The 26,873-nt window shown below is 46.7% G+C and overlaps 1 protein-coding gene across 1 annotated transcript; it reads left to right on the forward strand.

Annotated features, from left to right (window-relative positions):
* Nucleotides 1–722: 722 nt before the first annotated feature.
* DEFB1 (defensin beta 1) lies at nucleotides 723–8,107 on the forward strand. The gene is made up of 2 exons (XM_003271413.4): nucleotides 723–924; nucleotides 7,859–8,107. The coding sequence occupies exons 1-2, from the start codon at nucleotides 864–866 to the stop codon at nucleotides 8,002–8,004; spliced, it is 207 nt and encodes a 68-aa protein (XP_003271461.1). The 5' UTR covers nucleotides 723–863; the 3' UTR covers nucleotides 8,005–8,107.
* The last annotated feature ends 18,766 nt before the right edge of the window (nucleotides 8,108–26,873 follow it).

Raw genomic sequence — 26,873 nt, forward strand, 5'->3', positions numbered from 1 at the left:
GCAAATAAGCCACTGAGACATCAGGAAAGCTGCTTGCAGAATTACAGTGAAAATCAATAATAAATAAAATGTTTCTTAAATCTTTAGAATCAAGGAAAACCTGAGGGATACTTGGAGAGTCGCTAACAGCACCCCAGTCTGGCAGTTGTAGCTCTGCAGGGTGGGCCCAGGCTGGACCAGACCCTCGACCTCCAAGGGCCACACTGGGGGGCTCACTTTCTGAGAAATGCCCTTTGGAAATGTCCCAGGAACACGTCTAGTGGGAAAAGAGAAAGGTTGGTCCATCGAGGAGAGTGTTCTGCATAAGGGGAGAGGTGAGAAGGTAGCCTTGGCCAGAGGAAGAAGCTTCATTACAACCAGCTCCCCTTTTGCAAGGGCAGAGGGTGAAGTTCGAGGTTGTCTTGCAGGAAGACAATCAAACTACAGAATCCAACACCAGCCTAGAGCCGAGTGGCCCCCTGCTCAGAGCTTCCCTGTGGCTCTCCTCCACGGGATCCAGAGGAGGGATTCCAGTGTGAACTGCCTTTTCCAGAAACCCCATCAGAACTGCCTAACCTAGAAAACCAAACAGGAGGAGCTGGCACCAGGGCTCCAGGCTGAAAGCTAAATCCAGCGGCAGCCAGATGGAGACAATGTGCCATGTGACTGCCGACTGCTCAGGGCAAATGACACCAGGGGTTAGCGATTAGAAGTTCACCCTTGACTGTGGCACCTCCCTTCAGTTCCGTCGCCGCGGTTGTGCAATCCACCAGTCTTATAAATACAGTGACGCTCCAGCCTCTGGAAGCCTCTGTCAGCTCAGCCTCCAAAGGAGCCAGCCGCTCCCCAGTTCCTGAAATCCTGGGTGTTGCCTGCCAGTCGCCATGAGAACTTCCTACCTTCTGCTGTTTACTCTCTGCTTACTTTTGTCTGAGATGGCCTCAGGTAAGCTCTGGTACCTGCTTGTTTCCCATCCCCAGGGCTGGGGACACTGGGGCTGATGTGAGCCTCGGATGGCTGCCTCCGTGTCCCAAGGGATGAGGGACAAGCAGCAGGAAAGCATCCCGGGGTAAGTGGCCTGCAGTTGGCAGAAGGCAGCAGGCAAGCCCTGCCAAGCCTTCAGGGTCTGTGAGCTGCCAAGGAGTGAGCCTGGCAGGGTCATGGGGCTTGTCACAGGCAGCTGCCTGCATCCTTGTGCTGGACACGTAGACGGTATCCTATGTGGATGAGATAGCTGCTTCCCCTGCAAGACGGCTCCCCACACTGAGAGGCCAGCTTCCTATGCAGAGAGAGGGGCCATCCCTATCCTCAGCTCAGGTCACTGGGTGCAGCCTCCTGGGGTGCCCTGGTACAGGTGAGGTGCTGCCGCCCCACCCACCAGGCCAGCTCAGCCGGTGCCTTGGATTCACCTCATGCGCAGGCAGGGAGTGTCCACAGGCGGTCCTCTCCCTCTCCTGAGAAATGCATCCACGTTCTCCATGCTAGGGGGCTCCCCAGTCAATAGGAGGGGGCTTTCTGTGAGCCCGGTGTATGTCAGCTTCTCTGGGCCAAAGCAGCTATAACATGACGGTGGGACGTGCAGGAGGAATCGGGGACATGCTTTATCCCAGCCCTATCCCTTGATCACACAAATCACGTGGTGCTAAGCCTTGGTTTATTCATCTGCAGAATGAAGGGCTGGGACAGATGGTCCTGAAAGCACTCCAGTTCAGAAAGTCTCTGTAAGATCCTATTGTAAGTTTCTCTAGGCCATCACTTTATCCAATAGATAAGCTTAATTTATTCCAATTATGCCTCAGTTTTTCCATCTGAAAGCTGAGTATGAAAGCATTCTAAATGCAGAACTTTTCATGCTGCCAGTTGCTACCATGGGTTTTTTTTTTTTTTTTTTGGTTTTTGGTTTTTGGTTTTGCTTTGTTATTTTTGAGACAGGGTCTCACTCTGTCACACAGGCTGGAGTGCAGTGGTATGATCTTGCCTCACTGCAGCCTCTGCCTCCTGAGCTCAGGCCATCCTCCCACCTCAGCCTCCCAAGAAACTGTGACTACAGGCATGCACCACCACACCTGGCTAATTTTTTTATTTTTATTTTTTGGTAGAGATAAGGTCTTAGTGTGTTTCCCAGGCTGGTCTCAAACTCCTGGGCACCAGCGATCCTCCTACTTCAGACTCCCAAAGTTTTGGGATTATAGGCCTGAGCCACTCCACCCAGCCTACCATGTTTTTTGTTTTGTTTTGTTTTTCTGAGATGGAGTCTTGCTCTGTCACCCAGGCTGGAGTGCAATGGCACAATCTCAGCTCACTGCAACTTCCACCTCCTGGGTTCAAGCAATTCTCCTGCCTCAGCCTCCTGAAGAGCTGGGATTACAGGTGCATGCCACCAAGCCTGGCTAATTTTTGTATTTTTTAGTAGAGACGGGGTTTCACCATGTTTGTCATACTGGTCTTGAACTCCCGACCTCATGGTCCGCCCGCCTCCACCTCCCAAAGTGCTGGGATTACAGCCATGAGCCACCGTGCCTGGCCCATGTTTTTTTAAAGGAATAGAAAATATTACTTCGTGCCATGTAGTAAAAGTAGATGCTGTTTAATTATACCCATATTTCAGTTTGGGGTGTGTGCATATGTTTTTACTGAGTAGCAGTGAGAAATTTCTTTCTTACGGTGGTTCAGTCCAAACTCAAAAGGGTTTCAAAGGCACTTTGTTAACATAAAGAATTTTTGTTTTCAGTCTATTATATCTAAATTGAATTATGAGAAGCTATTCTCGAGGCTTCCCAGTCACAACTTCCTCCTTCCCCCAAGAACAATCACTCACTTGACTTTCATGGTGATAACTTTTCATATTCTTTATACTTTGCCACACTAATATTCAGGTTGAATAGTACAGCTTGGTTTGGGCACACACTTCTATTGGCCAGTAGCTGCCCTTATGCCTCTATTTCTACATGCTGAAAAGTTGCATCACTGGATCACAGGATATGCATATATTCAATTGTATTGGACAATGCCAAACTGTTTTCCAAAGTTGTTTACACGAATTTGCACTCCCACAAGCAGTGAATAAGGGTTCCTCTTGCTCTGTATCCTTGCCAACATTTGATAACATCAATTAGTTTTAAATTTTAGCCACTGCTGAGTGTAGCAATAGCTCATTGGAGTCTTAATTTGCATTTCCCTGATACATAATAAGTTGGGCCCTTTTATATATAGTTACAGGCAGCTGAGTTATTTTTTGTAAAACACCTGTTTGTCTTTTGCCCATGTTTTCTATCGGATTATCTGTCTTTTCTTATTGGTTTGTAGTTCTTTATGTATTTTCTATGCAAGCCTTTTGTCAATTATATACATTACAAATATCTTCTCTTGCTTTGTGCTTTGATTTTCCACTCTCTTAATGGGAACTTTCCCGGAGCAGAGGCTTTTATCATGATTTCAATGTAGTCAAATGTGTCACGTCTTTTTCCCTAAGGTTACTGCACTTTGTATCTTGTTTAAAAAGACTTTCTTTACATCAAAGACATGAAGATAGTCCCCAATATTGTCTTCTAAAATCTTATCCTTTTTCTTTTTACATTTAGGCTTATAATCCATCCGGCAATGGGGTGTGTGTGTGTGTGTGTGTGTGTGTGTGTGTGTGTGTCTTCGGTATGAAGTAAGGGTCAAGTTATTTTTTTCCCCCAATATGAATATCTGATTGTCCAGAACCAACTTTTTTTTTGAGACTGAGTCTCACTCTGTCACCCAGGCTGTAGTGCAGTGGCACGATCTTAGCTAACCGCAACCTCCCCCTCCCGGGTTCAAGGGATTCTCCTGCCTCAGCCTCCCAAGTGGCTGGGATTACAGGCGCCCGTCACCACACCTGGCTAATTTTTGTATTTTTAGTAGAGACCAGGTTTCACCATGTTGGCCAGGCTGGTATCAAACACCTGACCTCAAGTTATCTGCCCATCTCTGCCTCCCAAACTGCTGGGATTACAGCCATGAGCCACCATGCCCAACCCAGAACCAACTGTTGATAAGAGTATTTTTCCCCAACATTCTGCTGAGCCACTACTATTCTACATCAATTCTCCACGTATGCATGAGCCTCTTTCTATACTCTTTATCTTATTCCATTTGGACATTTTTCTGTCCTTGTGCCGTCAGCACACTGCCTTAATTACAGTGGCTCTATACTTAGTCTTGAAATACAGTAAAGCAAGATCTCTCACCTTTTTTCCAAATGTGTCTTGGCTATTCTTGGCCCTTTGAATTTCCAAATAAAATTTACAATCACCTTGTCAAATTAGAACCTCTTGGGATTCCCATGGTATTTCGTTGAACCAGAAGATTAATTTTTCAAAAAAGTAATCTTCAAATGTTTAAACAGAGCATTTCCACTCATTTAGGTCTTCCTTATTTCAAAATGTTTCATGCCTTCATAATAACTTTTTTATCTTAGTAGGATGTGATGTTCCTGCTTTTGTTTCTGTCTTTCTCTCAAATCTTGACCTAGCAATTCTTTACTGTTGGTTCTCTAATACCTACAAAGTGCACATGTGCGTGTGTCTGTGTGTGTGTGTGTGTGTGTGTGTGTGTGTGTGTGTCAGATATTCTAGCTGTTCTTTATGGGCTGCCTGGTCCACAATTATTGGAAAACAAAAAACTTCAGAAGCATTTAGATTACACAAACATCCTTAAGAAGCATGTAAGAGAAACAGACACATGCACAGCGATATCTAACACAAGGGGGAAGGCAAACGTCATGAAAATGGTAAAGGCAAGTGCTTTTAAAAGGCCCCTAGACTGAAAGCAGCATAGACTGCTCCAAAAGGAAGGAACCTCAATATTCCAGACCAAAGGTTCTAAAAGTATGGCCTCTGGACCAGAAGCTTCAGTGTCACCGGGGAGCTTGTTTTAAAATGCAAATTATCAGCCCCAACCCAGACCCACTCAGATGCTGAGGATTGGAATATGATCTTGTCACCCACATAATGAGCATAGCACCCCACAGTTAGTTTTCCTCACTCCCCTGCCTCCTTTCCCCTCTAGTAGCCCCCAGTGTCTCAGTGTTCAGCCCCCACTTATAACTGAGAACATGTGGTATTTGGCTTTCTTTTCCTGTGTTAATTTGCTTAGGATATTGGCCTCCAACTGCATCCGAGTTGCTGCAAAGGACACACTTTCATTCTTTTTTATGGCTGCATAGTCTCTTCCATTTTAAATTTGAGAAGCTGCTGCCTAGAGAGGTTGAGTGGTTTGCAGAAGATCACACAGTAGATTAGTTGTGGAACACAGAATGTAACCACAGTACCCTCACACTAACTTTGCTGCAATTCCTTTTGTGTCCCATAATGTACTAGATCTTGGAAGGTAATGCTAGAAATTAGTTCTGGTTATGCACCATGACACCACAGTCAACCAGCAGTGTGGTGAAGTGGAATGAGAACTGAAGTGAGATCAGGAGGCATCCATTCTGGTCCGGGGTTGGTCTTTGACCAGCCACATGTTCTGGGGACATCACTGAACCTTGTTCCTTCATCTGGGGAGAGGATTACAGAAAGGTTGAATTAATTGAGTTCTGAAGTCCATCTTGGCTCTAAAAAGCTACACCCATATTAAATTTGGGCCTCCTCTGCTTACTCAGCATATATATACCAAACAATTTGATTACTGAGAAGAACAATCAAGAACAAGGATGTGTAAACCTTCATGATTTCAAAGTGCTTTCAAATTTATACACTCAGTTGATCTCTCTAATAACAGACAATCACTTGGAGAGGTTCCATCTTGCAGCGTGGGTTGGAGTAGGCATCCTCTAAGTATCTTTCCAGCACTGGGAGCCTCCAGTGCAGGGAGACTAAAGTGGAAAGTGGAGACTTTGGCAGAGTCTAGCTGGTGATGATCTTACTTGAAGTCAACATTATGGTGAGATTATTAAAACATAGTACAATCTCACACAGCCTCATTAGGAATCAATCAGAGAAAACGAATATAAGCTTGCAATCAAGAGACTGTGTTTTGTGGGAACAAATGAGTGGCCTTGGCCCAAGGTGGTTCCCTGAGTACTGGGATGGGAGAACCAGACAGCGTCTCAATTCCCTTCCATCTCCACAGCAACACAAAAAAACTCTTCTTTTCTCATTGTCCTCAAGGCCTGGTTTCTGGGCCCTTCCCAAACCTCTTCATTCTCCTGTGGATGTGTTTAAGTTCGTCAATAGACTCCCCAACGTTTGAAGCCTGGTATCAATACAGAGTCCTGTCTACTGAAATGAAGTTCAATAGAACGTTCTGTGGTGGCAAAAAGATTCTGTATCTGCTGTTCGATGAATGCAGCACCCGCTAGCCACATAGGGCTAGTGAGCACTTGCAACACGGGTAGGGTGATTTCAATTAACCTAAATGAGAACTTCCACAGGGAGCACGTGGCTGCCATATTGGATGGTGCTGCTTTGTAGTGAACAAAATGAGAGAAATGAAGCCTTTATTTACCTTGGTTGGTGGAACACATTGAAGGGACTCTGTATTGATACCAGGCTTCGAACATTGGGAAGTGTATTGGCCAACTTAAACACATCCACAGGAGAATGAAGAGGTTTGGGAAGGGCCCAGAAACCAGGCATTGAGGACAATGAGAAGAGTTTTTCAAAAGTGGAATTACTGCAAGAAGTAGAAAAATAGCCGCTGGATGGAAGTTACTGACGGGACAATTTCCATCAGTGTGAAAGCCATCTTTCCAACAGAGATCTGCGACATGAGAATGTACTGTCTCCTAGAGTGGCGATGGCCTCTTGTATTAGTCTGCTCAGGCTACCAGGTTTATGGTTTAAACTGCCCATAAACAGACCAGGCAGTTTAAACAACAGAAATGTATTTCCTCACAGTCCTGGAGGCGGGAAGTCTGCGATCAAGGTAGCAGCAGGGTTGGCTTCTTCTCAGGTCTCTCTCCTTGGCTAGTAGACGGCCGCCTCCTCCCTGGGTACTCACATGGTCTTTCCTCTGTGTGTGTCTGTCCCAATCTCTTCTTATAAGGATGCAAGTCATATGGATCAGAGCACAGCCCAATGACCATGTTTAACTTGAATTACTTCTTTAAAGTTTCTCTCTCCAAATAAAATCACCTTCTGAGGCACTGTTAGGGCTTCAACACAGGAATTCTTTTCCCAGGGGATTCAGTTCAGTCCAAAATGCCAACCAGTGGAGGCACGCAAAATGATGGCCTGCTGGTCCCTGGCCAGGGATATCACAGGCAACTGTTCCCTGTTGCATGGAATAGAAGGCTAGTCCAGAGTACTGTCTCTATTTATGAGATCTGGGATGCTGGGAAAAGGGCAAAATAAAGTCCAAGTAGAAAAAAAAACTATGAAAGTTTTAGAGAGTAACCATAATTTCAGCCTGACATGAAAGGATCCTAGATTTCAGCTGAAATAGTGATGTGGGAAGTGGGGGAGCCAGGATTCAAGGCAGAGGGAACAGTGTAGCTGAAGGCATGGAAGGAGGGAAGTGTAGGCTGTGTTTGAAGACTGCCACCTGCTTCCACATTTCTAAAACACAGGATGTGATTTTGGGGTGTGTTGACACAAGGAAAAAAATTTGTATGGAAAAATAACTTGAATTCCCTGCACACTTAAAATCTCTCAGCATAAGAAAACCCCACTCAGAACCCCACTGTTCATTCCTTGGCTTGCATTTGGCCACAGCTGGCATAGCCCCGGACTGAGTAAGCTCTTCAGACACCTCATTTCATGAGTAGCCCCAAAGATCAACCATGTGCAAATTTCTTGGAAGGGAAGACTCTCTAATGTTTTGCAGTTATTTGTTCTACTTTCACGAGATGTTCTCAAATCGTTGCAGCTACAAGCCATGAGTCTGAAGTGTCTCTGTTCCCTCCTTACAGGTGATAACTTTCTCACAGGTCTTGGCCACAGATCTGACCATTACAACTGCGTCAGGAGTGGAGGGCAATGTCTCTATTCTGCCTGCCCAATCTATACCAAAATTCAAGGCACCTGTTACCAAGGAAAGGCCAAGTGCTGCAAGTGAGCTGGGAGTGACCAGAAGAAACGATGCAGAAGGGAAAGGAACTTTTTATAAGCATTCTTTTAATAAAGGAAAATTGTTTTTGAAGTATACCTCCTTTGGGCCAGAACGAATCTTGTGTCTCAATTGGAAGAGGTAAAGAAGTAGGGGGTTAGGGTGCATGGGTTGGAATGTGAGACAGGTCGAAACACAAAGCCTGCCTGGAACAGGAGAGTGATGACCTAGGCTTGAGTGATGTCACCTCCACTTTGATCCGCAAACCAACACGTGACTTTTTTTTTTTTTTTTTTTTTTTTTTTTTGAGATGGTGTTTCACTCTTGTCGCCCAGGCTGAAGTGCAGGGGCAAAATGTCGGCTCACTGCAACCTCTGTCTCGGGCCCAAGCAGTTCTCCTGCCTCAGCCTCTGAGTAGCTGGGATTACGGGTGCCCGCCACCACACCTAGTTAATTTTGGGGGTTTGTTTTTGTTTTTACTAGAGACAGGGTTTCACCATGTTGACCAGGCTGGTCTCTAACTCCTGACCACAGGTGATCCACCCGCCTTGGCCTCCCAAAATGCCGAAGTGCTGGGATTACAGGCATGAGCCACCACGCTGGCCCCAACACGTGACTGATTCTCAGGGTCCACATAATTCAGAGATCTCAGCAGTCTGCTCAGTGAGACAGTCCTTTGGCAGAACCCAGAACTTCCATTTTTTCTCCTTTCTGGTCTTAGGGCAGTGTGTTGGTTAACTTTAGCATTTGAGAATCTCCAGGACTACTTGGAGAAATGGCAGCCTCCAAGTCTGGAACATAAGATGTATAAGACAAGCCTCAGTTATTTTGTTGTGCTAGAAAGAAGACCTCTCAAAGACTGAGGGTCACACCAAAAGAACACCAGCTCCAAATCGAACGGGAGCCCAACGGCCACAGATGAGACATTTTTCCTAATTGCAGCGACTAATGATGACAATTGATTGACGCACACAAATATATAAACATCCATGAGTTCATGATGAGAATTAAATAGTTTCATTTATAATTAAAGCTTATTACAGCACCAACTTATCACTCCAGAAATTTATTCTGCATTTTCAGTACAAACTGTGTTTTAGGGTGAACAATAGTTAAGGAAATGCCTTCTTTATAGAATTTGCCCAACTAATAAATGAAAAAGAGATGATAGAATAATAAAATCACCATATTGCAACACTGGATGAAACTAAGGTCTAAAGCAATCATCAATGGATTATTTTAGAACCATTTGGTGAAGAGCTTGGTAGGGAATTTGATAAGCGAGGGTTAAGGGTGGACTCGATCATCAGTCTTAACCTCCCTAAAACTGAGACAACCAGACATTAATGGATTTCCTGTTGTGATGTAATAAGAATTACACAGCACCACCCATGAACTGTTCTTGCCCAAAGAAATGGAACCTGAAACTAATTGAGTTTCTAGATCTAACTACTAGTTTACAGAAAATACAGGACTTTCAGAAACAAGCGAAACAACAGCACAGGAAGCAGTGGGTCAAATCCAGAGTGTGAGACATTCTACAGGAAAAATAACCTCGTTTCTCCAAGAAACCGATGCCATCATGAAAAAGAAGGAGCATGACTGTTGAAAAAGAGAGACAAGAGACAAAACAGCCAGCACGTGGCCTCGTGTTTCCCCTATATTGAACAGTCTTCCTGGCCGGGTGTGGTGGCTCACACCTGTAATCCCAGCACTTTGGGAGGCCAAGGAGGGTGGATCACCGGAGGTCAGGAGTTCAAGACAAGCCTGGCGAACATGGCGAAACCCCATCTGTACTGAAAAAAAAAAAAAAAAAAAAAAATTGCCCGGCCTGGTGGCAGGCGCCTGTAATCCCAGCTACTTGGGAGGCTGAGGCAGGAGAACTGTTTGAGCCCAGGTGGCAGAGGTTGCAGTGAGCTACGATTGTGCCATTGCACTCCAGCCTGGGCGATAGAGCAAGACTCTGTCAAAAAAAAAAAAAAAAATTCTTCCTATATCAATGGACCCTGATTACACTTTTATTACTGGCCAGGAGGAGATTAAACCACAGATCTAACTCCAGTGGTTGCCACATGGGATTAGATGGCAATGTCAGTGGTTCAGCACATGGGTTGGCAAATATTTCTAAGGGGTCAGATAATAAATATTTTCAATTCTGTGAGTCATATCCCATCTGTCGCAAGTACTAAACTCTGCCACTGCAGAGTGAAAGAATCCTTGCCTGAAACATAAGTAAATGGCAGTCGCTGTGCTTCGATAAAACTGTGTTCAAAAGAACAGGCAGCAAGCCAGATCTGACCAAGGGTCACTGTTTTCCAACCTCTGGTTTAGGGGATAGAACTGATTTTGTCCAAAGTTTAGAAGGAAAACGTCCATGAAAATGGATGTTTCTAGTTAACTCTCAATATGCATACACTTGTTCACGGCTGCTTTCTTCTGAAAATACATGAAGTATCCAAAATATTGAAAAATAATAGTTTTTAAAACCATAATAATAAAAAGGCTTGGGAGAAATACCTATTCCCCTGCCTTTTTATCTCCTCTGTTAGATCACAGACTGATGGTAATTTATGAACAAAAGCCCACCTGAGGCTTTTTTATTATTAGTCCCAAATCTTGGAAGACAACAGGTTTTTAAAAGAAATTTAGTGAGCTGTCGTGTGGGTGCCCCTTTGTTCTGTTCTGGACAGGCATGAAAGATGATTCACTAACTTCTTATACCATTTACATTTTTGATCAAGGTTGCTGTATGCCACCAAAGCCCGAGAACCCACAAATATCAGCAGAAAAATATACTCTTGTCACAATCAGTCAAAATACAAAACAGTGCTATAACAAAAATTGCTCAAAATACTTCTCTTCCAATCAAATCTACTATTGGCCTATTTTCCCAGTATACTTCTCCAATCTGAGTTGGCACATAAATTTTTTTTTTCAGCATTGCACTCATTGGGTATATGCCATTTTGATTCCTGCTGTTTCTGTACACACAGTGCCCTGGTGGCTTCATCTGTCCACCATGGTCCTCTTTAAGGACCGCACCATGCTGGGCCCAGACTATTCACCATGGGGGCAGCTTGGAGTTCTCTCTTCTCTGTTAGCTGCATCCATCTGGCTTTAGATTAAGGAGCTGCAGAACTCCCCCTCCTAAGGGAAAAATGGGGTGCTTTAAGATCCATGGAGAGGTGTTTTAGAATGGCCTTAGGAGATGCTGTGCAGAGAAGACACAGCCTCAGGAAAGGCTGCTGGGTTCTTCACATCCTTAGCGAATGGAAAGGGAAAAGTTTCCATTTAGAGCAGTCCTTGCCCAGAACATGTCAAACCTGAATGCTGAGATTGAACCCAAGTTCTTCCAACCAGCCCAGACTGAAAAGTGACTCAGAACTCAGAGTGACTCCCTCTAACAGTGTCTCATCCACCTAAAGGAAGACTCCTTTCTGAAAAATGAACAGTGTAGAATGTTTTAACCAAACGTGTGCAGACTAAAGACCCTGTTGCTGCCTAGACAGGGTGCAGCCCTCCACGTTCACTACCATAGTCTCCAAGTGCAGGCATCCGCCATTCTTTACAAGTGAAACCTGATCTTCCCCCTCCGTGAACCACACAGGGACTTCATTCACTTGTTCCCTTGTTGACAGGCAAATACACTGGTGCCCACTGGGGATCACCCTGCTGGTCATTATCCACAACACCTGGAAGAGGAGGAGAAGACTCCCATAACACGATGGGAGACAGGCTGTTCTCTAGAGGAAAGCCACATAGCTCTCGCTGGAGCTCGCCCAGGTGCAGGAGGACCAGAGGTCCACCGTGGGGCTGGGGACTGACCCCCCACCTCATCCTCACCTTACCTGGTTCTCCCCTGCCTCCCTTGCTGCCCTGTTGTGGTGGGCCAGGTCTCACTAATGTAGGCCTCCATTACAACTGTCCCAGCACTGATTGAGTAGCTACATTAAACATTAAAGCTAATTGAGCCAGTGCCCTTATACAAAGGCTGGAACGTAACAAAGAGACCACCAAAAGTTTTCTCTAGGTTTTTTGTGGGCCTTGAAGCATGACAAGATAATGAAGGGATTCTTAACAGGACCTTTAAGTTTAAACAAGTTTTATTGGGGGTCTGAATAAACTCCCCAGGCCTCCACAGACAAGTTTGTTGGGGACTAAAGGAACTCCCCAAACCTTTAAGATTCATCAGGAGACAAGATAAGGGTGATCACCCCACCACCTAGAGCCAACTAGATTAAGTAAACTTACTGAGGGTCCACAAGAAAGTCTTCAGGACTGAGACCTTAGTTATAGATTAAAAGAAGTCAGTCACTTATGTCTTTAGATGAATGCACACTTACATGTAGATATATAGTTTAGAAGGTATATAAGCTCTGGAAAATTGTGTAATTTTGAGTTGGTCTGCTTATCATTTCCAGGCCTTCTTCCTGTAACTGGTTACAGAAATAAAAACTCTCTTCCTCCCCAGTTCATCTGCATCTCGTTATGAGGCCACAAGAAATAGCAGCCTGACCCACAGTTTGGTCCAGGAACACTGTGACCTGGCAGACCCATTCCTTGAAGCATGCCCCACAGCCAGGTGACCTGGGCACACACCCAGGAAAAGCACTTTCTCCTAGGCTGGCCCCAGAAGACACGCCCATACTGGCCCCCTCCCCAGCTGGCCAAGGGTCCTGCTGTGTGTTTGGTTATTATTATTATTTTTGTGTTTTTTTTTTTGAGATGGAGTCTTGCTCTGTCACCAGGCTAGAGTGCAATGGCACGATCTCAGCTCACTACAACCTCCTCCTCCAAGGTTCAAGCGATTCTCCTGGCTCAGCCTCCCGAGCACCTGGGATCACATGCGTCTGTCATCATGCCCAGCTAATTTTTGTATTTTTAGTAGAGACAGGGTTTCACCATGTTGGCCAGGACGGTCTCGATCTCTTGATCTTATGATCCACCCTCCTCGGACTCCCAAAGTGCTGGGATTATAGGCGTGAGCCACTGTGCCCGGCCCGTGTTTGATTATTGTAACTGACATCAGACCAGCCATGCAGAGAGGTGTCATCACTGCTCCCTCCCAGCTCCCTGGACTCATTCTACCCGTACAGACCAGACACCTACAGAGGTAAGTAAAGGGTCTTGCTTAATTGGGTTTCTGATTTTGTTTTTGTTTCAGTTTTGTTTGGCTGTTTTCTAAAAACCAGGCTCACTGATAAACACGCGGGAACACTTGCCAAAATGATTGCTCCTGGACTTAGTCAAGTCTGACCTGACTGGTCTGTTTCAGACAAGTCACAAAAACAGGTCTCCTGTAAGGGACTCTAAAGATAGCTTTCCCCCCAGGCAGAACCCCACTTACTCTCAGCACACAGTAAGCACCCACGCTTGGTGCCAGCGGGGTTCCCTCCCCACCCCACGCCTGTGGGGCATTCTGTCTAAAGTCTCTGATGCCACTTTGCTGGGCACGGTAGACTTGGTTTAGAAACACACATTGCAACCATAAACACATTGAATTTTCACCTGGCTTTCACATACTGGCTAATATCCCTGGCTAGATAAGCTCAACTCCCACCTTTAACGAACTCGCCCACCATTTGTTCAAGGCAGCAGTCACCACAGTGACCACTCTGGCTCCCCATGGAGCCCTACTGGGCAAAGCTTAACTTTCTCATGGTGTCTTAAATCCCATAAACCTCACATCCCATTTCACCTCCTTCGCTAAGAGCTCCTCCCCTCTGCGCCCTTCCAGGCAGCACTCCAGCTCCCACTTTCCTTCTGCTCTGGGCATGGCTCTCTGTCCTCCAACCCGTGCCTCCAAACCCGTTCTGAGCATTTCTCCCCTGTTAATTAGTCTTACAGAGTATTCTAAAATATATGCTCCAGGCATTCCTGGACATTTCCTAGCCAGGATATTCAAATATATATTTGCACTTGTGAAAATAAATTAAATTTAAAAGCTGTTGGAACTTCCAGGACTCTTCAAGCCTTGAGAGAGGTGTGGCTATGATCTGGGTCATGGAACATGTTTTGCAATTCTGTTGCTTGGATTACAGCTTAACTCTTCCTCATTCTTCTTGTTCTGTAATGAATAGGAAACACCAGAGACCAGACCTCTGCCTTCTAATCACAGACCTTTGTTACAGATTAACCACCTCTTTAAGAGTCCTGACCCTAACTCAGCCTAGATGGCAGTGTGGAATGTTACATGTACCTTTCCAAAAGAGGCCCCCTTCAAGTAATCAGATCATTGGAACTATGCATTAAGCCTTACACAGACTTTGAAATTCTGTGAACTTCCCCTAACCTTTGTTTATATAAAGCAATCCCAAATCTCTACACTTGGTAACACTGACTTCCATTCTTTGGAATCTGTGCTTCCCAAAGATGTCCCGTTTTCAAACCCTGCCCTTGAATAAACCCTCTGTAAACTAGTTTCTGGCCCTTTCTATTATGTTAAGTTGACACATTCTCCCCTTAAACCACCCAAACCTCCTGAGCATCCTCTGCTTGCACACGCACCCTGTGCCTTCTACCGCCTCTCACACCTGGACCCCAGCGCAGCCCAGAGCAGCCCTGTGTCTCAGAGCACTTTGTACCCCTGGGTCTAGCAGAGTCCTACTCACAGCAGACTTCCCATGCAGACTGAGAGCAACCTAACAAGGGGTGAAATACAGACCACCCCCTGGGGGTAAATCATGCTTCTGGGTCTGCTACTTGCCTAGAGGCAGTCTGCTACTGGCAGGAAGAACTACAGATGCAGACCCAGGCAACACGCCTGCCTCACCCTACAGGCCCTTACTGCGTCTCAACAGGGTGTTATGAGGTTGATTCTAGGTTGGAAATACTGCAAAATCAAATCCAGCTGCTGCCACAAGAAGAAACTGCTGCTGCCAGGTCGGGGTACACGTAGGGTAGGGGGGCTGCTCACAGACTGTGGAGACCTCAGGAAGCAGCCACAGGAGGAGCCCGTCCTCGCCAGCCTCCCTTGTCCCCGCCAGCCTCCCACGTCCCCACCAGCCTCCCACGTCCCCACCAGCCTCTCCACTCCCCGACAGCCTCCTCCGTCCCCACCAGCTTTCCCACCTCCCAACCAGCCTCCCTCTCCGCCAGCCTCCCCACTCCCCGCCAGCCTCCCCAACTCCCCGCCAGCCTCCCCAACTCCCTTCAGCCTCTCCTACTCCCCGCCAGCCTCCCCACTCTCCACCAGCCTCCCCCATCCCCTCCAGCCTCTCCACTCCCTGCCAGCATCCCCACCTCCACGCCAGCCTCCCCACTCCCTATCAGCCTCCCTACTCCCCGCCAGCTTTTCCACTCCCCGCCAGCCTCCCCGCTCTTGGCAGCTTCCCCTACTCCCTGCCGGCCTCCCCACTCCCCATCAGCCTCCCCTTTCCCCACCAGCTTCCCCACGTCCCCTCCAGCCTCCCCCACTCCCCACCAGCCTCCCCCACTCCCTAAGAGCCTCCCCCACTCCCTACCTGCCCTGTGGGCAGAGCTGAGCTGGCCCTTCCCAGGTCTGCCCCACCAGAAAGCAGGTATTGAGTAGGGAGCTTGGGGCTAAGAAACAATAGCTTCGTAACCAGCCCAGTGACTCTTGTAGAAACCAGGGCAGACAGTGATTAGAGATGTTCTGTCCCGGGGCAGCCATCATCCCGTGGTTGACAACACATTTCACCCCAAGGCGTTGCAGCCTCCACCTGAGCCAGAGCTTCTAGTGTGTTTTTCCTCACCTCCCCATGCTCTGTGAGCCCAGCTCCCCTTAGATCCCCTCCCTCCAGCTACTAGAGAATCTCTCATCCAGCGACTATGACCCAGCACCAAAGCAGGTCACCCTGAACCCCACATGGGGCAGGAAACCACAGGCTGACTCTCAAGTCAGACAGACCTGGGCCTTCGGACAAGCTGCTCGACTTCTCTGATTCTTGCATTCTTGGGTGTATAAAAGTGAGCAGAATAAATGGACCCCCCGGACTGGTGTGAGGACTCAGTGAGATAACCTTTGTGTGGCACTCATCCAGCCCAGCCAGCCCCTGACATACAATCAGAACTCAGCTCATCACAGTCTCCTTCCTCATTCTCCATCTCGCTCTTGGAGGTGTCGTGGACGGGACACCTGAGTCACCTCGTCCAGCCGGCCAGCCTGAAGGAGGCTGACTGGCCCATCCACGCATGGTTTCCTTGGCTGCCTCTGCCTGCCTCCATCTCTCGTAAGGTGGTTTTGCTGCTTCTGTGGATTGAAGAGCCTCCAACTGTGGCCTAGAGTATGACTCAGGGCTGAATCAGAATATATGTACGAGAACACAGAAGTCAGGTACAACTGGAAACTTGAAAGGCTTTAGGGCAGAAAGGATGTCACAGTTGAAGCTGAACAGACTAGAAATCATCCAGAGAGGTGAAGGCGAAGGCCTTGGTTCCAGTTCCTCTTCCACCACCCACCAGCGGCTGTACCTAGACAAGGACTTAAAACGCTCGGGCCCTTGTTTTTCTCCCTTAAAACTATGGCAAACATGGTAATACAACTGCAAAACGTTTATGGGAACTAACTCAGCAAAGCGTTATAACTGATTTGACTGATGCGACTCGTTAGGTATGTGAACCCCCCAAATTTGAGACAGGTTTCAGTTAATTTAGAAAGTTTATTTTGTCAAGGCGGAGGATGCGTACCCGTGACACAGCCTCAGGAAGTCCTGACGACATGTGCCCAAGGTGGTTGGAGCACAGTTTGGTTTTATACATTTTAGGCAGATATAAGACATCAATCAATATATGTGAAAAGTACATTGGTTCAGCATGGAAAGATGGGACAATTTGAAGGAAAGCCAGAAGACTCGAAGCAGGGAGGGGCTTCCAGGTCACAGATAGGTGAGATAGAAACTTGCCTTATTTTGAGTTTCTGATTAGCTTTTCCAAAAGAGGCAATCAGATATGCATTCATCTCAGTGAGCAGGGAGATAACTTTAACTAGAATGGGAGGCAGATTGAATAGAATGAGAGGTAGGTTGAATAGAATGGGAGGTAGGTTGAGTAGAATGAGAGGCAGGTTGGCCCTAAGCAGTTTCCAGCTTGAGTTTTCCTTTTAGCTTAGTGAATTTTGGGGGCCCAAGATATTTTTCTTTCCCAGGGAGCAAACCTGAAATGGTTTCTTCTTCCAAAAACTGCTAATGGTCTCTCAGTCCAATTCCATAGCTTTTTAGCAGCTTTCTATTGTTAAAGAATATCCTTCTTTTTCCTGATGCCCCACTCACTGGCATGAGACATGGGGTCAGGCTCAGCCTCTCTCCTCCATCACCCCCATCAAAGGCAGTATCTTTATCTTTTGAAACCCTTTCACTCAACAAGTGGCCCTGTAATGAGAGGCAGCACCGAAACCACCTTTGCAAAATTATAACTGAGGAAATAATATCAGTGAAAGAGATCAGACCTAATGGACCCCTGGACCCCCATCTTCCTTCTAACCTCTGAACTGTCTTTGTTCATTCCCCCGCCCCCCTAAACCGAGCTAGCCTTGGGAAGGAATTTATAGTTTAAACTCTGAAAGAAAATGGATAATGGCCCTTTCCCCCAAAAAACCCCTTTTTGCCTGGAGACCAGTCTGCCTTTGTAGGACTAACAAATTAGCTACAACATTAGATTTCAGAAAAACTCCTTCTTGCCTGGCGACCAGTCTGCCTTTGTAGGAACAAATTAGCTACACAGTCAGATATCATGGTTCAGGGACCATGCAGCTACAAGAGTCTGGACCTCTCCCAGTTGCTCCCGGGAATAACATCACTATAGTAAAACCTAAGATCAGTGCTTGAGATATTTTGCAGACCCTATATTCTGGTGCAGCAGATGACACCACCCGGAATGATAATCTGGCTCAACCAGTTCTGTGATCCCACCCGGGAACAGAAGTCAGCAAGAACTCACTTTGACCCCCTGTGATTCCATCTTCAACCTGACCAGTCAGCACTACCCACTTTCTGAGTCCATACCTGCCAAATTATCCTTAAAACCTCTGATCCCAAATGCCAGGGAGACTGATTTCCGTAACAACAAAACTCCAGTTTCTGCATAAATTACTTTTTCTCCATTGCAATTCCTCTGTCTTGATAAATCGGCTCTGCCTGGGCAGCAGGCAGGGTGAACCCATGGGGTGGTTACAGGACAACACGTCAACTAAATGATCTAAGTCCAGCCGCTTTCACAGGGACCCTAGCAGAAACTAACAGATCCTTGAATGCAAGCAGCAGGCGTTTAGACCACCCACCCCAACACAAACCTCAGCTCTCAGCCCCTCCCTCCCTGCTCCTCCGTTTCCACCCCAGAATAATCCACTCCACACAGTCAGCAATGTCCAGACAAGAGCTGAGCTCAAGTTAGCCTAGTCTAAAGATGCCCTGCAAGCTTGAAAAGAGAAAGAGGACATGATGTGTATTTGGGCTCCACACTGCGAGAGGAGTGGGACATTCCAGGTCTGCAAAGGCTGGTGACATCACAAAGACAGAGAGGGCCAAATTTACTAAAAACACAGAGGCCAGCGGGAATGCATTCAAAAGAGAATCTGGGCCAGGCGCGGTGGCTCACACCTGTGATCCTAGCACTTTGGGAGACGGAGGAGGGAGAATCACTTGAGGTCTGGAGTTCGAGACCAGCCTGGCCAACATAGTGAAACCCTGTCTCTAATACAAACACAAAAATTAGTTGGGCATGGTGGTGGGCACCTGTATCTCAGCGACTCAGGAAGCTGATGTAGGATAACTGCTTGAACCCAGGAGACAGAAGTTGTGGTGGGTCAGGATCCCGTCATTGTACTCCAGCTTGGGTAACAGAGTAAGACTCGGTCTAAAAAAAAAAAACCAACCAAACAAACAAACGAAAAAACAGAACCTGAAAAGTCTTAATCTGAATGAAGTAATTTGGAGAAATATGATATTGAAAACTAGACGCGATTAGTTAAAATGTTCCAGCATGTAAGGAAAAAGCAATCAAATCATTTGAAAAGGAAAAAAGAGGAGAGAAAATAAAAGGAAAGAGAAGAAAAGAGAAAAGAAAGCAAAGAAAGAGATGGAAGGAAAAACAGAAAGAAAAAGAAGGAAGTAGAAAGAGGGAAGAAAGAAGGGAGTGAGGAAAAGAAAGAAAAAAGTATGAAGGAAGGAAAAGCATGAATTTTAGTCTGATCTTTTTGACACTGATTATTCTTTTCTTTTTTTATAGGCGTCATCATGATTGGGTATTTGCCAGAACAAAGAAAACAATCACAGAAGACCATAAAAGTCCTTTAACCTACAGAGTCGTAAGTCCTGAATAACGAATTCCCCCTGGGAAACCCAGCAACAGGACCACTGATATCCCGGGTCCTGGGGGCTAAAGGTAGCTAGAGGGTCCTGGGGGCTAGAGGTAGAAAGCCACCTCTGCAGGGAGCATCCTTAACCTTGCCTGCTGTCCTCCTGAATGGCAACTTTTAAAGTTCAGCTCTTAACAAATTTGAATTCTAAATCTGTTCAACAAAATTAAATCATCCCTGCGTTTTTCTGTGAATCTCTTAAAACCCTTTCCTTCTCCTTCTTGCCAGTGAACAGCCCTGTTACCAACTAAACGAGAAAAGACTCTGAAGGTGGACATGACGCAGGAGATTGCTGTGCTGTCCATCTGTCCATCTGTAGCTATAGGGGCCCCTCATCCACCCACTGCCCCCACCAGGGAACCTTCGCAGGGCACTGTTAAGAGAAAACCACCTCCTTCGCCGTTCTTGTTTACACGACATTTTTAAATGAGGTAGTCCTAGGTCTCAGATTCCACCTATTACCTCACCCTGCAATATCTGGTGAGCACCTGCATTTTTTTTTTTTTTTTTTTTTTTGAGACAGAGTCTCTATCACCAGGCTAGGACGCAGTGGCATGATCTCGGCTCACTGCAACCTCTGCCTCCCAGGTTCAAGCGATTCTTCTGCCTCAGCCTCCAAAGTAGCTGAGACTACAGGTACGCACCACCACGCCCAGCTAACTTTTGTATTTTTAGTAGAGACGGGGTTTCACCATGTTGGCCAGGATGGTCTTGATTTCTTGACCTCGTGATCCGCCCGCCTCAGCCTCCCAAAGTGCTGGGATTACAGGCGTGAGCCACCGCTTCTGGCCTTGCATTCCATTTTTTAATGTAAAACCCACGGGCTTCAGGCACCCACTTTTACAGAAAGTTTGGTGGAAGAAGAGCTGGTTTCTGAAGGGTCCAAATCTTTGCTTTCTCAAGGCCGCCTTCTAGTGGCCAGTAAGGGTAACCTGGGTAATCTGGGCTCCAGGTCTCTTTCCCCAGGGCTCTAAGTCAAATCTCTGAATGACTGATTTTCCATTATTTAATTTTCCAAAAAAACAACTCGCTGAATACATTTTTCCCAATGACCTATTGTCCCGCAACTTCAAATTGTGCCAAAGACAAGTCACCAGATTCTTTTAACCTCCAGAGCAAAGAAGGACCAGGGTGAAACAGGGCTGGATGAGGGAGGGGGAAGGGGTGCTGGAGATGGGCAAAGAGGGGAGTAAGGCAGTCCCTGGGACGAGGGTGGAAAGGGAGGGGCAGAGGCAGGCACCAGAGCAAGATCAGAGGTGGGAATAACACGGGGCCCAGGCAGGCATGAACCTGCCAAAATACAGATCGCAAACTTCATTTCAGGACAACCTCACACACCTGTCTATAAAACTGGGCATTTATATTTATTTACTTTTTGGAAATGGAGACTCACTCTGTCACCCAGGCTGGAGTGCAGTGGCACAATCTCAGCTCACCGCAACCTCCGCCTTCCAGGTTCAAGCAATTCTCCTGTTTCAGCCTCCTGAGTAGCTGGGATTACAGGCGTGCGCCACTGCGCCCGGCTAATTTTTGTGTTTTTAATAGTGATGGGATTTCGCCATGTTGGCCAGGCTGGTCTCGAACCCCTGAACTCAAGTGATCTGCCCACCTCAGCCTCCCAAAGTGCTGGGATTACAGGCATGAGCCGCTGTGCCTGGCCAACACTGAGCATTTTTGATGCACCTGGATTTGAAATATGAAACAGATATTTGTGACAAATCACAGAAACAAAACTGATATGGGGAAGACACAGAGAAGCTGAGGACTTTGAAAATTCTTACGTCCAGCACACCGGTCATTTGATTAGTCCACTTTTAGCAAATTCACCACTTGGCAGTGGGGAGGGTTGCAGTGAACTGACTTTCTGTCATTTCTGCATTCAGACACATTTACATTTTGTAAAATATGTTTGTACGAATATCTTCCTCCAGTTTTGAATTGGCTTTCACTTCCATTATAGTGTCTTTAGCATAAAAAGGAAATTCTTGATTTTAACGGAGTAGAACATATCAGACTTTTTCCCATCAGTTCGTAGTTTTCCTGACTTCAGAAAAATTCTTTCCTCAGACAGGCATCATGGCTCACTTCTGTAATCCCAACACTTTGGGAGGCCGAGGCAGGTGGATCACCTGAGGTTACGAATTCAAGGCCAGTCTGACCAATACAGTAAAACCCCATCTCTACTAAAAATATAAAATTAGCCAGGCGTGGTGGCTCATGCCTGTAATCCCAGCTACTTGGGAGGCTGAGGCAGGAGAATCGCTTGAATCTGAGAGGCAGAGGTTGCAGTGACCCAAGATTGCACCAATGCACTCCAGCCTGGGCAACAAGAGAGAAATTCCATCTCACCAAAAAAAAAAAAAAAAAAAAAAATCTTTCCTACTTGAGATAATCAAGATCACACACTACTTTACTCACATTAACTTAAATTTCTGCCTTCACAAACAAGTCCTTAATCCTTTTGGACTTATTTTTCTCTGTGATTTTAATTTTCCTTTTATATGTATTCATAATTTTTCTATTATAAAAAATGGATGTTATTGTAATTGGAAATGAAAAAATTCAAGCAAATTAATTATGTCATAATACTTGTATAAGTCTTCTGAATATTGGTACAAAATAATGTATTTTTGGCTAAAAGGTTTTTTGTATTATTTTTAAGGTTTTGAAAAGTGAGATAGGTATTTTTTTAATTGTAGTGTCAGGAAGTAAAACATCACCAGTTTTCCACAAACATGTATTAAGGGTCTAGTATATCCCAGGAAGTGAACTCCACCAAATGTCAAGGACATGAAGAATTTAAAATACTTTTAAAAATTGCTTTCCTTAAAGAATTCATCTGCTAATGTGAGCTGTCACATCCCAAAGGTAATTACAAATTGTAATATGATACAGAACGTACAAAGATAAAGACGTTATCAATGTCTTTCGCAAGCACGGGGAATGCAACTGTCACAAAGTGGGAAAGACCTAGAGGATCAGAAAAGGTGTTCTTTAGCTGACTGGGAGTCAGGCCTGTTGGACAAGGGAAAAGTTGGGATCAGCAAACAATCCAGGAGCTGAGGCATGAGCAGGAACGGTTTGATGGTGCCTCACTGGAAAGCATTAGCGAGAGAGCCGATGGCTGAGTTGAGCTAAGATTAGATAATCCGTGCAGCATAACTTTCAACAATTTAACAATGTTGGGCCTTTTCCCACAGGCCAGAGCTGCTCAGATGCTCTGCAACATGCTTCACCTCCGTGGGCGAATGAGAACAAAGGCCCCACTGGTGCCAAAGGGGCTACCTGCTACATGTTCAAAATACCTTCAAAGCCGCCTCTTATCAGGCAAAGGCATGTGTCCCTTCCATTCTATTCCATTCCATTGCATTGCAAGGTAATCGTTTTTGAATCCTGAGAGGAAAAAGAACGCTCCAGAAAGGTAGACCATGTTTGCTTGTTGCTGTCAAAGCTCCAGCAGACAGCTCCTGACCTTTGGTGGGGGCACAGCCCGGGAGATGAGGAGCCTCGGGAAGCTTTGTGTCCTTGAAGAGGTGACCCAGTCAGACATGAAGTTCAGATACATTATGCTATGGCATGAATTGTGTCCCCGAGAAAAGAGACATTCAAGCCCTAACTCCAGTCCCTCAGAGTGTGACTTTATTTGGGAATAGGGTCTTTGCATAGATAATGAACCTGTAACGGAGTCATCTGGGGGGACCCTAATCCAATAGGACTGATGTCCTTATATAAAGGAGAAACTGGACCCAGAGAGAGGGGCGTACAGAGAGAGGACGACGTGAAGACATACAGGGCCGTGTGACTGGACATGACGCCTCTACAAGCCAGGGAAGGCAGGGATTGCCAGCCATTAACAGAAGCTGGAAGAGGCAAGATGGGATCCTCTCCCAGCATTATGAGATGGCGCATAGCCCGGCCGACACCAGATTTCAGACTTGTGACCTCCAGAACGATGAGGCAATACATTTTTGTGGTTTTGAGCCACCTAGTTTCTCATACTTTGTTACAGCAGCCCGAGGACACTAATCCTAGAGGGATCCCTCTAACAGCTGGGTGGAATACAGATGTGAGGTCCAAAGGCAATTCTGGAGGTGGGGAGCCCACGTGGGAGGCTCTTGTATTGATCCTGGGAAAAACAATGGAAGCCAGATCCAAGATACTAAGAACAGAGAGGAGGAGAAAGATTAGAGAAACATTTAGGAGGTAAAAACAGGCAACGTAAACTTGCCTGGGTGAGTCGTGTGAGGTCAAAGACAAAGATAGCCTCGAAGATCTCCTCCTGCAGTCTGGAAGTCCCACAGGACCAAGAGCAGTTTTCGAGGTGGCGGGAAAAGGTGAAGCCTGCAGTATAGATATGAAGTCGCCGCAGCTCTTGGAGATTCCCGCACATCCAAAATCCCATGTGTGTGTACTGATCGCCTTTTGCTGCAAGAACAAACATCCCCAAATCTCAGATTCTGGAAATCACAGACATTCATGTCGCCATTCACAGCTGGCTCTGTGGCCTCTGCAGCCGGCTCTGGACCGGGTTCAGTGTTGCTCCACGTGTGGCCCTCCTCGGGGACACATGCTCAGTGAACAGGGGCTGCCTGTGACACGCTCTCCCCATGGGAGCTGAGGGCTGAAGGCTGTGGGCTGAGCTGAGACACACGCTGTCCTTTCTGGAACAGGCACGCAGCCACTGCTTCCTGCTGGTCCGCGCAAGGCACACTGTCAGGCCCAGGGTCAGCGGGTCCGGGAGTACAGTTTACCTGCTGAGAGCCACTGCAAAGCCATGGCTGAGGAAAGGCATGTTGGAGCAGTGGATTAGCCGTATCTCTTGTTGTCTGTATTCTCATGCCGTGATATCTGGGGCCTTGCCCCCTCAGAGTTAGCCAATTCTTAGAGATAGTAGGCAACTCCCAGGAGCACCCCTTTCAAATGCAAACCAACCAATGGAAAGTGCACACCCCCAACTGCCCTCTTCAGGAGCTCTCGTGCTCGGGTCTCTATCCACCAGCCCTTACCTCCCCAGGGCCAGGTACCAGACAACTAGGGACAGCCTCTGCGCCCCAGAACTGCTGAAATTATTCATACTAGCAAATCCCAAACCTGCTTGCCCTGTCTTCTCCTTTCTTCCCATGGAAATCACAAGAAAGGCTCTCGCCCACAGTTCCTTCTCTCTCCATCTACTTCCTAACCCCAGGCTTCCCCGTGGGGCCACCATGCTCTGTGTGCCCCTCCTGGGATCTGTGAGTCTAACAAACTCCCTTTTCAATGGCACCGTGTCCTGATCCATTGGCCTTACTGTATCTCTGATGCTATATTTTAAAGCCAGCAAAACTCTGATTCTATCACAGCATCCTAAAATTTCATATCCCCTTGACACACCAAAAACTCAAATCTAGGGGATCACAGAAGCCTCACTGAACCCAGGTGCCATGTCTGCAGAATGGAAAATTCAGCAGAAGTATCTAGGGTCTGCAAAAGGAAAATAAATCTTGGGGTCCCCCCACAAATCACTAAGCTAAAGGGAAAGGTCCAGCTGGGAACTGCTTAGGTCCAACCTGCCTCCCATTCTATTCAAAGTCACCCGTCTGCTCACTGAGATAAATATACATCTGATTGCCTCCTTTGGAGAGGCTCATCAGAAACTCAAAAGAATGCAACCATTTGCATTCTTGGAAGCCCTTCCTATGATTTGGAAGCCCCTCCTCGCTTTGTCTTCTCGCCTTTGCTTCAAGTTGTTCTGCCTTTCCAGACCGAACCAATGTTCATCTTGCACATGTTGATTGATGTCTCATGTCTCCCTAGAATGTATAAAACCAAACTGTGCTCTGACCACCTTGGGCACATGTCCTCAGGACCTCCTGAGGCGCTTTCACAGGCGCACAACCTCAACTTTGACAAAATAAACTTTCTAAACTAACTGAGACCTGTCTCAGATTTTTGGGGTTCACAGGCCAGATGGAGCACTCCAAACTCACTGCTCTTTCTAGACCAAGGAGCGTAAGGAAGACATTTGAGGCTAAGCAGGGAGTCGATGGATTCCCCATGGTCAAGTCCTGAAAGCTTTGTCTGAAGGCTGTAGAGAGTCTATGGAGGTGCTTGGACCACGGCTCCCCATGCAGGTAGGCATTGCAAACTCCATCCTCGCCACTCTTTTCAGTGGGTGTTTGCAGTTTAACTTGTTTGTTCTTGAAACAAGATAGTAAAAGAACCAGGTGAAGAAGATTTAACTTGTGGTCTCCGCTTGGGGAAAGTTTCCTGTAATAAGACCTGAAGGGTTGGGGCTGTTTTGAAGGCAGTGTTTCTCCTCCAGGACAGAAGCCAGCTTCTCTGGCCCCCTGGGATGGGACCCAGTTCAGAGATCAGATAAACCATGAGAAATGCAGCACAGCAGAATGCGGGCAGTTAGAAACATGTCTGTCTCCCTTTGACTGGCTGTGTGGAAAGACTTAGCAGCTGATCAGAGGAAGAAGCCAAGTGAGGAGGTTGTAGGAGAAGCGTACAAGGACTCCGAGGTTTACAGCCTCAGGAGACACCCATGATTTGAGAAGCACTGCACCCTTCTGTCAACGCAGGCAGAAGCTGCAGTCCTGCCCTGGGATGGATGAGTGATTTTCCCTGCAGGCAGCTCAGTCCCACCACAAATATTTGAGGACAGTGGGAAGAACACAAAGAGATTTATGTGCCAAGAGACTAATATTTAACAGCTATAAATCAAACTATCACACTGTTGACTAAACCATGTTCTATCCTCCCACCCTGAACAAATATACTCCCAAGACAACCTGGACCTCCAGGAAAAATGTAGGATCCTTGGACTCCCGCAAGTCCCGCACCAGAATCAGACGGCACGAAGAGGGCAGGGCCTTGGCCTGCAGCCCCTCCCCTGTCTCTCCCTACAGCCAAGACCATCCTCAGCCTCCAGGGTCTCACGCACTCCCACACAGGACCTCTCGGCTTGCATCTCTAAGCTGTGACACAGTCTCACAGCAGCCACCACTCGGGCCTATGACACACCCTGGAAGCATGTCTCACCTTGGGGTTCCAACCCAAGAAAGAAACTTCCAAAGGCCCTAGACGAAGGCTGGGGGCAAGTAATTCTTAGGTCATAGGAACCCAGAGAATGATTAATGAGAAGGTACATAGATCTGGCCAGAGAGAAGACCTCTTAACCCCAGGCCCGAGCAGAACCCCTCTTGCCTGGGTCTCCAGCTGGTCCAGAGACGAAGAAGCCCAAAGAAGTTTCCACTTGGCCCCAAAGGTTGGATTTAGAAAGCTTCCCAGGTTAAGAGAGGGAGTCATGGGCTAACCTTGATCCAGCTAAGGTGAAAACAGATTCCTGCAGGAGACAGAGATGCACTCTGCAGACACCCTCCTACTAGTAAATGGGAAAACAGACACTCAGACCATGTATGTGTGTGTGTGTGCATGTGTGGGCATGGGTGTTTGCAGGTATGCATGTGTGTGCATGTGGATGCGTGTGAGTGTATGGGGGTATGTGTGCATGCATGCTTGAGTGTGTGCAGGTGTGCATGTGTATCTGCATGTATATGAGTGTTTAAGTGTGCATGTGTGC

This window comes from Nomascus leucogenys, chromosome 4 (assembly GCF_006542625.1).
Source record: "Nomascus leucogenys isolate Asia chromosome 4, Asia_NLE_v1, whole genome shotgun sequence".
Taxonomy (NCBI): domain Eukaryota; kingdom Metazoa; phylum Chordata; class Mammalia; order Primates; family Hylobatidae; genus Nomascus; species Nomascus leucogenys.